Below are 15,122 nucleotides of genomic sequence, written 5' to 3'. Positions count from 1 at the left end.
GTTCTGATAATTCATGTCTTCATTGTCATTTTGTTCCAGAAATTTGTTTATTTCCTTCGTAATCTTGTCTATGACCCAGCTATTGTTCAGCATGAGGTTATTCACTTTCCATGTTTTTGTATGAGTATGCAGGTTCTTGTTACTGAGTTCCACTTTTATTCCATGATGGTCTGAGAAGATGTAAGGAATAATTTCTATTCTTTTAAATTTGCTGAGGTTAGATTTGTGACCTAAGATGTGATCGATTTTGGAGTATGTTCCATGAGCCGATGAAAAGAATGTGCATTCAGTTTTGTTAGGATGAAATGTTCTGTAAATGTCTGTTAAATCCAATTGTTGGATGATTAAGTTTAAATCTAAAATTTCTTTGCTTAGCTTCTTCTTGGAGGATTTATCCAACACTGCTAAAGGGGTGTTAAGCTCTCCGACTACTATGGAGCTGGAAGGTACCTTCTAATTATACTTTGTTGAATGGTTTTTTTCATCATGAATGGGTGTTGGATTTTGTTATATTCTTTTTATACGGCCTCATCTTAACTAATTATGTCTGCCCAACCTTACTTCCATAGAGTGAGGAAATTACACTCTGAGGAAATGGGTGTCAGAACTTCAACATATCTCTTTGAGGAATATGATTCAACTTATAAAAGTTATAAAAGAATGTGGCTTTTAATTTCCACATATTTTTGAATGTTTCAAGTTTATATTGTTATTGATTCCATTGTGGTCAGAAAGTGTATTATCTGTTATTTTTATTCTTTTATATTTAATGAGGTTTGTTTTGCTGTCCAGCACATGGTCTGTCCTGGAGAACGCTCTGAGCGACCCGTGTGCCCTGGAGACCAAGGCGTCTTCTGCCACTGTTGGGCCGAGTGCTCCAGATTGTTTAGTCCCATTGACGATGTCACCCAAGTCTTCTCTTTCATGGTCCTGTGATTTTTTTTGATTCAGCTGTTATTACATTCATTATTGAAAGTGGGGTATTGAAGTCCAACTCTTATTAATGAAATGCCTGTTTTTTCCCTCATTGCTGTCAGTTTTTGCTTCTTGTCTTTTTGGTGCTCTGGTGTTGGGTTTATGTATGCTTAGACTTGTTATATCTTTCTGATGGATCGATCCTTTTCTTCTTATAAAACTCCTCATCTCTCATCATATTTTCCTTTTGAAGTCAGGCTTGTCTGATGTCAGGACATCTCTTCCGCCCTCCTGGAGGCTGATGTTCATGTGGAACCCTTTTCTGTCCTTTGACTTTCCATCTGTTCGTGTCTTCTGTAGCTTGCGTGGGTCTGGAGTTTCAGTCCAGTCTGACGACCTCGGCTTTTTATTAGACCATATGTCCCTGTTTCTTTGCACGTCTAGTAAATTTTATTAGAAACTAAACATTTTAGATACTACATTGTAGCTATTCTGGATACTCCTTCTTTCCCTCCAAGGCTTGTTAATGTTCTTTGTGGTTTGTTTATTCAGTTCCTGGCCAGATTATTTTAGTGAAATCCGCGGCACACCCTTCCCTCCCCTCGCCCCCCAGGTATTAAGCCTGTGATGCTGATAGGTAGGGGCACAGCCCTGCTAGGCCCTCAGTCCCTCAGGGATGACATTAGTTTGAGAAGATTTCTTTCTCAACCACATCCTAGTCTTAACACCAGTAATTGTCACCTGGTTGCTTTATAATTGACAACAAAGTCCTAGGGAAATGCTTTATAGGCTGATCAGTCAAATTCAGGCTCCTTCCAAGGGATGGTTCCTTAGGTCACTGTTTGAGATTTGCCTAAAAAACACAGGGTGGCTTTCCCCACTGTGTCTGCCCTAGTTTCTCAGCAGCACATTCTTCGCGTTCTCGTCACTGCCCAGTCTGTACCTCCAGTGAGTCTACCCATGTCTTTCCAGCTGCCTCTCGTTACTTTAGGGTTTATGAGAAGCAACACTGCGTGGTAGGTGATGAAGTATATTAATCCAATCCTTGAGAGAAGGGAAACATATGCCCCGACTCCCACAACATTTACCCACTTGGGGATAATTTCTTGACTGGAGCCCAAGACAGCACGAGAAGCACTAGGGGACGCCGGAGAGGCGAGAGTGATGCGAGGTGCTGGACGCTCTGGAGGCCGCTCTGGGCCGTTCACTGGGCGGAGCCACTTCCCGGGCTCCCCAAGCCTCCGCAGAGCACGTTAAGTCCTGTCGGGCGAGAGTGGCCCAAGGACGGCAGGTGCAGCCCAAAGAGGGCAGGTGCAGCCCAGATACGGCAGGTGCTGCCCAGAGACGGCAGGTGCAGCCCAGAGACGGCAGGTTCTGCCCAGAGAGGGCAGGTGCAGCCCAGAGACGGCAGGTTCTGCCCAGAGAGGGCAGGTGCAGCCCAGAGACGGCAGGTGCAGCTCAGCACTGAGAAACAGAGTTCTGGCTCGCCCAGGTAGAGCAGCAGCAGGGCCGCCTCGTGGGCAAGGATCGTGCTGTAGAATAGGGGTAACTCTGGATTCTCCTGACAAAAGCCCCAAACCAAACCTTAATAGGACCAAAAACGGTCACTTGTGAGGCTGGGCCCTGGCAGACAGAACTCCAAGGGGAGGCCACAGGATCCAGATTCCTCACAATGGACCATCGAAAGTGGTCTGGGCAGACAGGGCTTCCAGGCGGGAGCTGGTGTGTGTCCTGATCTGTGCACAGCCTATGAACTGACCAAGGAAAATGTTTACATTTTTAAAGAACTGTTAAAAAGAGAAAAGAAAAAAAAACTTAGAAAACATGTGACTGATACTGTAGCTGGCCCTCCGAGACTGTTTACTGTCTGGCCCTTCACGGGCGTAAGTGGAAAATCACTGTAAATAGGAAGCAGGAAAATGGGCCTGTGATCAAGAACAACTAAGTAGTCAGTTGAAAAAGACTCCTCCGTGACCGAGATTCTGGGTTTAGCAGGCAAGGATTTTAGAGCATCTACTGTAAGTATATCTAAGGTCCTAAACAAAAATTGGTTTTATGAGTGAACAAAAGCAGAATTTCAGCAGAGAAATGGAAGTTACAAAATAGAGCCACTTAGAAATTTGTGAATAGTAAAGTGCCAGAGAGAAACAACACATAAATAAGGTAAAAAAAAAAAAATACAAATAGCGCATATTTCTCATGAGAAATAGGAGAGCAAACAATGTGGACATAGTTAAAGGACCGTCAGTTCCAAGTTCGAACCCATCAGAAACACTCTGCAACAATGATACTGAAATAAAATGATTTTCATGATAAAAAAAGCTAGAAGTTATTGTCAGCAGACATGACCTACACGAACTACTAGAGGAAGGACGTCAGGCTGAAGCTTGACCAGGGGAGAACTGATGGAGGAAGGCACCAGAGTCACCAGAAGTGGTGGGTGTGCACATAAATAGAACAGGTAAATTAATGGCTTCCTTTCTCTCTTCTTCTAATTTCCCTGAAAGATAAATGAAGCAAAGATAAATGAAAAAAATTTTTCGAGGAAAAATAGTATCATAGTAAGATAGGGTTTATCTCATGTGTAGAGATTAAATATGAAACAATAGCACAAATGATAGAATATATAGAGTTATAGTGTTGTAAGTTTCTTACGTTTGTGAAGGGTAAACTATTAATTCTAAGTAAATGTAATAAGCATACATATTGTATTCCTTAGGGAAAATGTGAAAAAAGGGTATGGCTTTCAAAGAATAAAAGAAAATATTGAATAATAAAAAGTACATTCAATTAATGCCCAAGGAGCCAGGGAAAGAGAAACAAGAAGAGTCAACAAGTAGAAAAAAATGTCAGTCATAGACTTGAGCCCAGTAAAAGCACAATTGAATTAAGTATGCGTGGGCTATATCCCTGAATTAGCCAGAAATGATCAGATAAGTGAAATAGCAAGACCTCGTTCTATATTGACGGGGAGATGCACGCTTTAAATAGAAACGTGGATTAAGAGTATATGGGGTCAGACAGTTACAATTCATTCTAGAAAGAATGCTACATACCTCATTGCTGAATATCTCCATGGTCACCTTTGAAGTGCTCCCTTGGGGTAGCTATATACCGACATCAGCACCTAGTCCACCCTTCAGAGCAATTTTGGAACTCTTTTTCTAGAATGAACATCAGCACTGTCATTGTAGGAGGTCTGACAGTGAAGTTTGTGAACTCGTCCTAGAAAAAGTGCTACATGCCTTGTTGCTGACTATCATACAGTCACAAAGTGTTCCCCTTGACCATCTCTAGTGATGTTCAGCAACAAGTATGGAGCAGTTATTCTAGGAAAGGTTCACAAACTTCATTGTCTGACCTAGTATGACGACAGCTCTAATGTTTATTTCAGAAAAGGAGTTCCAAAATTGCTCTGAAGGGCGGACTAGGTGCTGATGTCAGTGCGCAGCTTTCCAGGGGGAGCACCTCGAGGGTAACCACGGTGGTATTCAGTGATGAGGTGCAGGGCAGTTTTTGTAGGATGAGTTTACAAACTTAATTGTCCAACCTCATATGATAGAAAAAGATACACCATGCAAGCAGCATTTTTAGAAATTGAGGTAGCTATATTAAATCATACAAAATAGTTTTCAAGACAGGGAATATTGCCCAATATAACAAAGACCAGTGTACTACGATGAAAGGGTCAATGCACAGAAGACAGATAAGCCAGAAAGTGCCCGGAACTGACAGCAAAGCTTCAAAAACACATGAAAAAACCTGACAGAACTAGAAAGGAAAGAAGACAAATCCAAAATTATAATTGGAAGGTTTGCCCTCTTTTAGTAAACTATATAAGAACCATGTAAAAGCTCAGTAAGGCTGAGGAAAATGGAAGTGACACCGTCGATGTGACTGATGGTTACTCACAGAAAACCACAAAGCTGTAGCACACTCAGTCTTCCCAGCCGCGCGCAGGGAAAAGTGCACAAGATAAAGGTCGATAATTTCAAAAGATTAAATTTATAGACCACAGTGGAATTAAATGAAATATAACAATGAGCTATTTAGAGAAAGCCCCGACTATTTGTAATTTAAACAGTAGAGTTATAAATAATCCATGGGTCAAAGGAGAAATTATAAGAGAAATGAGAGCATATTTCAAAACAAATGATAATGAAAAAAACTATATCAAAATCTAAAGGATGTAGCTACGTCAGTGGTAAGAAGGAAATTTATAACTTTAAATGCCTGTATTTGTCAGTGATTCAAGATGGTCCCTTAAGCAGCTAGAAAAAGGAGAGGAAATGAAAGTCTAACTAGTATGAAGTAAACAATTGAGATAGGAGTAAACAACAGAACATGAAGCAGGCAAAAGGAGAGAAAGCATAAAAGGCCAATAGATAGTTCCTTGAATGGATTATTAAAATGGACAAACTTCTGAAAAGTCTAAGGAAAAAAAGATAAAATACCAATCACCAACATTAATAGTGAAAGAGGGGCTATCGCTGTAGATGGCAGACATTAAAGGGTTAATAGGAGATTACCGTGAATTTTACCGTGCTAATAAATTCGAAACTTAGACGAAATGGATACATTCATTGAAAAATGCAACTTCCCGTACATGAGCCAAAAAGAAACAACAAAAGCCAAAAAGAAACAACAACTGAATATTCCATTGAAATTTAATCTTAACATGATTAAACAGACAAAAAACCCTTTAGGACTGGACCTCATGGCCTCATAAACAATCTTTGAAAAAAATCTTTTCAAAATGGTGATAGTAAGCATTTCCCAGCTTATTTTGTAAAGACTGCCCTAATGGTGTATCATAATCCTGACACTTTGTCCTGACAAAGACATTACAAACTACAGTAAGTTAGTCAGTGTTCCACGCGGACATACCTGCCCCTCAAGAAATAGAAATGAAAGGTATAAATACTAGAAAAGTAAATCTGACTTTATTTTTAAATGGTGTACCGTCTACCGAAAGACTCCTAAGGAACCTCTAAAAAAATTAGAATGAATAAGTGAATTTAGCAAATTCACAGGATATACGGTCAGTATTTTTTAATGAATTCAATTTTTTGTATATGAAAAGCTATCAATTAGAAATTAAAATTAACCAATTCCATTTTCAATATAATAAATAATGTACCAAACTCTATACAAAACATTCCTAAGAGTCATTAAAGGAGGCCTACAGGAATGGAGAGATTGACCCTGGTTGTGAACTACACAACTCATTATTGCCAAAATATACAAGCATTTCTTCAGAAATGCAATCCTAATTGAAAACCCAGCAGGCTTATTTTTTAATAGCTTCATCCTCTCTCTTCAAATTTATTTATTTTATAAATGCAAAAGACCTAGTATAGTGAAAGAAATTTTGAGAACACAAAAAATCAAATTTGGAAGATTTCATGACCTAATTTCAAAGCTTATGATAAAGTAATGGTAATCAAGAGAGTGTGTGTTGGTGTTCGGGTAGATAGTAAATCAGAGGAGCAGAGTGTGCAAGGTTTGTTTTACAGTATCTTGTCTACTGACTTTCGACTTAGGAGCCACGGGGTTCCGTGGGGTGATGGGTCGTCTTTTCAGCAAATGGCTCTTGAATTATTGGGGTTTCAGGTGGAAGATAGACCTAAGCTTAAGAGCTAAAATTAAAAAATTTCTAGAACAAAACATAAGGAAAAGTCTTCCTGATCTTTGGGAATAGGCACCCCAAAAGAATAAACTTTCAAACAAGTAAATGATAGGTCAGACTTCATCTTAATAAAAACTTATGATCTTCAAAAGCTACCTTTAAGGAAATGAAAAGATAAGCTATGGAATTTGAGAAAATACTCTCAATATTTATATTCAATAAAAGTCTCATATAACTTTTCCAAATCAATAATAAGACAAACAACCCACGTAAAAATTGCATGAAAGGTTTTTTACCAATAAACACATGAACTTTGTTCACCATCTTTAATCATAAGTAAAAACTAAACTAAACTCATGTGATGCACCATTATGCATCCACTGGAATGGCCAAAATTTAAAAAAACTATAATATCAGGTGGTGACAATGATGCATCGCAACTGAAATGCTCCCATATTGCTGGGAGGTGTAAGTATTTGTACAATCACCTTAGAAAACAACTTAGAATTTTCTTGTGAAGCTAAGTATGTTCCCACTCTGCAGCCTAGACGTGCCCTCTCAGGTACTCACTCAAGAGCAATGAAGTGTGCATTCCCACGAAGACTTGCTCACGGCAGCAGTAGTCAGACGGCTGGTGACTGGACTGATTGTTTGAGAATACTGTCCTACTCAGTGGTTTGGGAAATGATAAACTGCTGATTCACGCACTGACGTACAGGAATCGCGTGAACACTGCATAGGGCAAAATGGTACATACTACAATACACGATTTTTATGACATTCTGGAACAGGCAAAACAACAATGTTAGTCATTGTGATAGAATTTAAATTGGCAGTTATCAGGGCTGTATGAAGACGTTTATTGGAAAAGGGGAAGTTTCTGGGTGATGAAAATGCCCCTTACCAGTGGTGTGGTGCTTACAGATTGTATACATTTTCGTACTCAATGACTTACATACATCAAATTTATACACCTCGTTCTATACATTATATCTAAATTAAAGTATAAAACCCCAAAATGTAGGATATAGAAATTTGCTGTGTTTCAACTGGAACGAATCACACGCTAGCCTTCATCTGGTAGTGAGGCCCCAAGGTGCAGATAGCTGTGACAGTGGCTAGCATGTGGTAGGTGTTTAATAAATATTTCTCGAGTAATCAAATAATTCAAAATGGCAATTAATACAAGGAATAGGCTTTATAATAGGCTTGTATTATATACTTGATGGTTGGTATTTTGTGTCCTGGTAATTGAAAATTAACAAACCCGAATGGGGCGCTTTGGGTCTCACCCAGGCCACTCTCATCTTACAGCTCTCTCTGTCTGTCCCCTTCATGTGGGGGAGCTAGACTTACATCCTCTTGAGTTTTTCGGGAAATCTTAACCTCCTGACACTTGCTTCTTCCCTTCTGTCCTCTCGGTGGTCCACACCACCCAGCCTTGGCGTTGACTGTGATGTCATTTATTAGCTTTGGCACTTACTGTGCTTAAACATACTACTTAATTTCTCTTATTTATTTATTTTTTTATTTTAAAAAGGAAACAACTAGAGGCCGATTGTGTCCCAAAGTCCTTTCTATGTGTCTTTTAGATGCAGATGAATAATTTTTGTGACATTAGACATACATACACTGCAGGCTTCACAAATATCTTATACTTAATAATGAAGATGTTCTTTAAACTTTATAAATAGCAAAGGCTGCCCTGTGAATTCAGGGTTCCAAAAATAAATTACTATGCCAGTTTAAATCTAGCTTATAAAAGAGGAATTACTAGTGACATGAAAGTTAGAGGAGAAGAAATGTGGGGACCAAAAAAAGAAACAGATCAGCTGGAAACTTCTTGATCCCTTCGCTGAAATTTTCCTTCAAAGTACTTTCTGAAAACTAACTGCAACTAAAAGTGAAAGTTATGTCTGGAAACCAGCTCTGGACTCAAGCCAAGGGTAGGCAAAGGGTGGCCTTATTGATTTTTACTGAAACTAGTGTTCATGGTGTCCTGTTGAGTAAATATGACCAGGTACAATCTTGTCCAGAAACCATTTCAACAAATATAGGAAAGACCATAGTATTTTTTTAAGCTATGAGATCAAGTTAAAGTATCTTTTTAAAATGACAGATACATAATTTGAAAGTAGGTTTCATAATTTTTTAAAATATAGTTCCATCTATTTGATGTTGGAACTGCTTTTCTTAAACATGTAGTTTAATGATCAACTAATTTCATAATTTGAAAATTATGATTTTTGAAAATTATAACTTTTATGATTTTTGTTATCTTTCTAAAATTGTTAGGAAAAAAACCAAAACAAGATGTTTACCCTCTTACTCCCAGGGAATATTTATGCCCCTCCAAGGCAATTCCTTGCCCCACTTCTCTTGAAATCTTAATTTAAGCTCACATCAAAGAAAGGGCAAAATATGAGCCCATGAATCACTCTTTAACTGTGATGATAATCATTTGATTGTTTTAACAACTCAGAAATATAACTGTACTTTTACACGCCCACTGCCGTGTTCTTTGAGGAGCAGCACATGTGTCTCTCTCAGACTACAGGACATGTCCTCCAGCAGTTTCTGAGCGTGGCAGCAGCCGTCAGCCTTTACCTGCTGTGGCACTGCAAACACGTGAAGGTCTTAATCTGCTAGGTGTGTCTTACGTTTCAGCCAAAGAACTTGAAATGTGAGGAAACCGAATGCTAAAGTAAAATTGATCAGGTCCTCATTTGATTGGACATTAAGCATAGGACCCCAGGTCACTGCGTAAGGGTCTCGCCCCTAGAAATGATGCCGGATTTGGACCAGCAAAGAAACTGACGCTCACAGACCTCTTTGTGACACACATTTGCTCAAGATTCAGTTTCCATTTACATATAATTCCTTTCTCTCTTTTTTAATGGTCTTTTCAAAAGAGGCAACCTATTTTAGTTTCTATGAAATTAAAAGTTTAGAACTTAGACGCTTATTTTAGTGAGATAATTACTATATCATGTTTATACTTACATTAAAAAGTTATTACTTATGTCATTGGAAACAAAAATTCTAAAACCTTTTCTGTGATTTTGCTTCTGAAACTCTTAATATATATTTTTAAAATTGCATTATCCTTAGTCTAGTTCAATGTTTAATAAATTAGCTCAAATTGTTCATATTTTGAGATAAGTACAGTAGCTATTATAGACATAATTTAGTTACTCAACTCAGTGATTTAAATTTCCTTGAAGATAAGTTTAAAAGCAAGATAAAACATTATTAAAGTGATAATTTAAGGGAAGGGATTTAACCAAGTCTATTTTCAAATACTGTGCTATGCGTGTCATCATTTTAAAATAAAGGAATTGAAACAAGGCTGGATGAACAGTGTTTAAACAAAATATCCCCTGTACACTCCCCCAGAGGCTTGCCTTTTACATAACCTCTTGACACCACTTTACTCAGCTTCTGAAATGGTTATGATTAAGACTTCCTTGTGATAGAAATCTGGTCTTTGCTATATTCAGTATACTTTCAAATAAAATAATTCAAAAGAAATTTCAAGGAGTCAGTATAAAATTACAGAATGTATCATTTAAATATTGATATTTACTTAACAAAATACCTAAGTGGAATAAACAGAAATCTGGTCTTTGGTTAACTCTGAGTTCATAAAGAAAGCACGTGCTTTTTTCCTTTTTATTCCCTATTTTTTGTGACAGTTTTGTGCTGTTCTGTCGCAACACTTTAACCTGAGTTTCCAAGGACCCAGAGATTTTCTTAGATAAGTAAAAATTGGGCTTTAAAATCGTTCTATTTCTATGCTGTATTGATACATGAATAAATAAGGTGAGGTTGATGCTTCAATAGCTGAAGTCTCAAATGTCTTTTTCGGTGTGTGTATAGCATCTCAACACCGACCTCGGAGGCACTCCGTGTGCTGCTGGCTTCACTGCTGGTGGTGTTAACAGGGTGCTGGAGTGGGAGGAGGGCGTAGCTGGTGTGTTTGTTCTCTGCCCCACCCCACCCGCCTTGCTTCAGATTGCTTCCTGGGAGAAGCTTGCTGAGTGTGGTGGCTGCCCCCATCCTGGCCCCCGGGGTATTCCTGGCAGCCTCCGTGTCCCGCCATTCCGAGGTTTCCCTTCACCCTGTCTGAGCCTTGTGAATAGTCCCTTCCCATAATCCCCAGATCCTCTTGAGTGGGTGTCAGGGTTCCTTTGTGGCCTCCACTTATTGGACCCCACCTAGGTCACCATTTATTGGGCTTGGACTGGCCAGGTCTCTGCTCCCAGTTCATCTAGGTTCCTGAAGCAGACAGCTTTGCTATCTAGCTCAGGAACAATTGCTCTTAGGTGCCTGAGGGCTATTTGCTTTAGCAGAAGGGAAAGAGAGATAAATATTCTCTGAGGGAGAAGCAGTCTTAGAAGAATAGATCTCAGCAGTCTTTAGCAGAGTCTAGTAATCTTTAGCAGAGAGACACCGAGCTGGCATTCTGTAAGCTAGAGAAGCAACAAAACCAGAGTCAGCGAGTCCGTGACAGAATAAGCTCACTCCCGACTGCCATCTCCTCCAGCCTCTTAGGGAGCTGATCGCGAGGCTCTTAACACTACAGGTGTAGAGACTACCAATCCCTGACGCTCTAGTCTCGTGAGCTCTCCTGTTTGTTAGGAGAGTTACATCCCTCCACATGGCCTTTTCACCAAGCTGTTCCATTATGGAGCAATACAGGTGTTACTTATAACTCGCTCCTCCAGCCATACAGGTGTTACTTATAACTCGCTCCTCCAGCTATACAGGTGTTACTTATAACTCTCATTCCTCCTAGCCATAGGCTTACACGGGCTGCTACAGGTGGGTCATCTGTATCCTGGAGGCACTCTGCCTGTTAGACCCATATTCAAGTAGGTAAACTCAATGCTTTAAAGCTGGCTACGTTTCTTATATTAGTATTTTCCCTATGTAAAGTGTTAGTAGAAATTTGGGAGCTAGAACACAGCTTAGAGGTCTCTGAGGTGGCCATGGGGCCTAGTGAACAAGGAGGGTACAAATTTAAAAGAGGTGAATCTTAACATTTTCAGCACCCTATGGAAATGGTGCTAGCCAGTCAGACTTTTTGAATTCCAGATATTTACACAAATGAGCAATTATGAAAATAATTGTATGAGAATATTCTATTTTTACCTGCCTATCTCTACCTGAAAGCTTTTGTACAGTTATGTGTACATTTCATCTGTTCTTCCTGGGTGTTTCTACTGCTTTTGGGAGGAGACATCCTGTTCTGACTGATTAACTTTATGGAGTGTGCTGTGTGGGATAGGGTGGGTAGCGTGCTGGGGCTTCCTTCTTGCCCATCTGTAACTCATCTGAGGGGGTGCAGGCTATGTGGATTCTCTCCCCCTCCTTTTGTAAAGTTCTTTGATTCCACGATCTTCTGATGTGCAAGAAGGGCTTAGAAATGCGATGACACTGAGCAATGGGATGTGCACGGCAGGAGCAGCTCTGTGGGAGGTGCTCGCCTGCCCCAGGGCAGGTGTCTGCACACCCGTGGCAGAGCCTGTGTGCTTTGTTTCTTCCACCTGGTCTGGGATGATACTTGGGCAAGGGGGGAAAGGAGAAGGAGGGAGGAGATGCCGGGAGAGAAAACTTGCATTGTAACTCCCGCGAGAGTTAACAGTTTCCTTTGGCTCCGTCTCTAATGTCTTGAATATTCCCTTCCCCTGTCTCCACTGTGGACCCCCTAATTCAAGCTGCCGTCATCTCTCATCCAAACTACTGAGTGCTCTCATCAGCTCTTGGAAGCTGCCCTTGTCCCCTACATTTCTGCAACTCATCCCCACCCAGCAGATCTAGGAGATGCTCTGTAAAAGGCGGGTTGTGTCGCTCCTCGGGAAAAGCCTCCAATGTCTCGCTGTCACACTTGGAAGAAACGTTAAACTCCTATCTCACCTTCAGCCCATCTCTGTAGACTCGACCGTGTCCCATGTGCCATCTCGTCTCTAGGTCTCAGCCACAATGCCGTCCTTCCCACATGCCTCCTCTCTGCCAGAACGCTCACAGATCTTTGCCTGCTCGCCTCGTCTTTTATACTTTTTACACAACACTTGTTGCTGCATAAAGTTTTGTAATCTGCTATGGTCTCCCTTAAGCAGACATTAATGTCATTAATGACACTAGTTCTCCAACAGCAGGGTTGATTTTGTTCATGGCTGTAACTGTGCCTGATACACGCAGGCATTTAGAACTTCTGGGAATAAATGAATGTAATTAAACCCTCGGAAATTACGTGACTGAAAAAAAAATTTTTTTTTTTTTTTTTTGCAGTTTTGGCTGGGGCTGGGTTTGAACCCACCACCTCTGGCATATGGGGCCAGCACCCTACTCCTTTGAGCCACAGGTGCTGCCCGTGACTAATTTTTTTTTTTATCACTTTTTTCATTGTTTTTAGTGACTGGGTTATACGAGGTCATACCAAGAGTATGTTTGTCATAAACATGATACCTTTCAAAATTGGTTATTAAAATATGTTAGGAATAGAGAATCTGTACCAGTTAGTTCTACGTTCCATTCATGAATAGGAAAAAAATACTGATTCCAGTTAATAATAATAGACATCCATGACCATCTGATTTATAATTGAGACTTTAAAATGAGTAATTATTTTCTTAAAGGTATTTAATGCTGAATTTCTAATCTGTTTTATTTTTTGATTAATAAAGTAACTACTTTTAAATTGCTTTATGTAAGGAATTTTGATGGTGAACTCTAAATATAACTATTTTATAAGCTTTTCAATCCTTGTAGTACCAACTGTCCATGTGGAATCATTGCCAGAGGGAAAATCGCTTCCATGTGTTTTATTATGACCAGTTCTGTTAACATTTCCTTTGTCGTACAGATTTAGGAAATAAATCACTGAGATAAACTTATTCAGTTATTTAAGAGAAATATTATTGTGGTGACTGTAGATTGAGTGAGATTGAATTATTTTAAGCACATGAAATAATTATTTATAAATAGAATATTAGTTTTTTCACATTTTATTTCTGATTTAAATGAATTTACCTATTGAGAAAACGAATAACATACTCATTCCTTTAGTATTTAGAATATTTTCAAAAGTAAATATTCTTCCTTTAAGCCACAAAGTGCTTAGAAACTACTTCATGAAGAAAATCTTAAATTCTCTGATCACTGTAAGGAGTTTGGGTTCATACGGCGTCTGTTTGGGGGATAGGAAGGATGTGCATAGCGCTAATCAATGTTTTTGAAGTTATCTAGTCTAGCCTGTGAGACACCTGGTATGTGTTCTTGTGAAAAGGAAGGTTATAAATGGGCTAAGAAGGAAGTTGGGTAATGGAAAATGAAGGAACTTTGCTATGGATTGGCGTTAAAGACATGGTTCGTGGAAAGAAGCAAGGCCTTCCAGATGTCTAGGCATCTCAGCTTTCAGGAACATGGCAGAATCTCTGCCGAATCTGCCGACAGACCCCCCCCCCCCATATGCTGCGTCCCAGGCCAGTGCAGGGCTGGAGATGGAGAGAGGGCCCAGAACAGGTGGGACCATGGGTAGCAGCAGGGGGGTGTCAGACTCAGTAGAATTGAGTTACAGTCTAGAAATCATCACAGCATCTCACTCAATACACAATTTTATGTCTTTTTGGCAATTTGTCTTTTAAAATTGTACAATTTGCTATATAAAAGGTAAATATTAAAATTTCATAATAACAAATGCTTAGTTCTTCCATTAAGTATAGACTTCCCTTAGGATAATCACCTATCACTAAACTGAATACATTAAAATTATAGGGGATATATCTGTTAAGTTGTTTAAGCAGTTATTGTTTTTCTTTGAGATGAAAGATGAAACCAAACCGTATTTAGGAAAAAAATGTCAGACATGGAACACATGGTTATGAATGCCAAGCATCTGGAAAGGAAAACTGATTTCAGTGGGGAGGGCAGGGTTTGAAGAGGACCCCTGAGTGTAAGTATGTGTGATGAGGCCGGCTGCTCATCACACATACTTACGCTGGGAAATGGGAAGGCGGCCTGCACCCCACACCCCCGACCTTGTCCCGAGCTGCCACCTCCTTGGAGAAGTCATTTCATTTCTGTGCACCTCAGCTGTTTTCTTATAAAAAGATTGAGATAGATTTTCTCTTAAGGGTTCTTCTAAGTTTTCAAACTTCCACGAAAGTGCAAACCGGGTCCACAGCCATAGATGTGTACCAGGGGATTTAGAATTCCATTTTAACGTCCTGCCTGGTATCTGTAACTGCCCTTTACTACCATCTTTCTTTCTTCATGAAGCAGTACGTACTTAAACCTTACTTCTGAACATACAAAAGCATTTTTAGTCCTTATTTTAAATGTGCGAGTGCTATGCTGACTCGTCTTATCTTGTTGTATTCTAGAGACCGTGTTATCGGTTTGATGATGACTGCCTGTGATCTATGTTCTGTGACAAAACTGTGGCCAGTTACAAAATTGACGGCAAATGATATATATGCAGAATTCTGGGCTGAGGTATGTCTTGATTCTTGTATTAATGTAAGTAATATCAAGAAATGGGAAACTATTAAAGGAAAGATTAAATATATGGATA

General features: G+C 39.6%; 1 protein-coding gene across 2 annotated transcripts in view; it reads left to right on the top strand.

Annotated features, from left to right (window-relative positions):
- The window catches only part of PDE10A (phosphodiesterase 10A), a 233,315-nt gene that overhangs the window by 197,239 nt on the left and 20,954 nt on the right, over positions 1–15,122 (top strand). For both annotated transcript variants that reach the window (XM_053592323.1, XM_053592324.1), the window contains exon 19: positions 14,932–15,043. In XM_053592323.1, coding sequence (XP_053448298.1) covers positions 14,932–15,043 — 112 coding nt within the window. The remainder of the gene's footprint in view (positions 1–14,931; positions 15,044–15,122) is intronic.

The sequence above is a fragment of the Nycticebus coucang genome, chromosome 5, assembly GCF_027406575.1.
Source record: "Nycticebus coucang isolate mNycCou1 chromosome 5, mNycCou1.pri, whole genome shotgun sequence".
NCBI lineage: Eukaryota > Metazoa > Chordata > Mammalia > Primates > Lorisidae > Nycticebus > Nycticebus coucang.
Note: the sequence above shows the minus strand (reverse complement) of the source record. Positions and strands in the feature narration are given on the sequence as shown.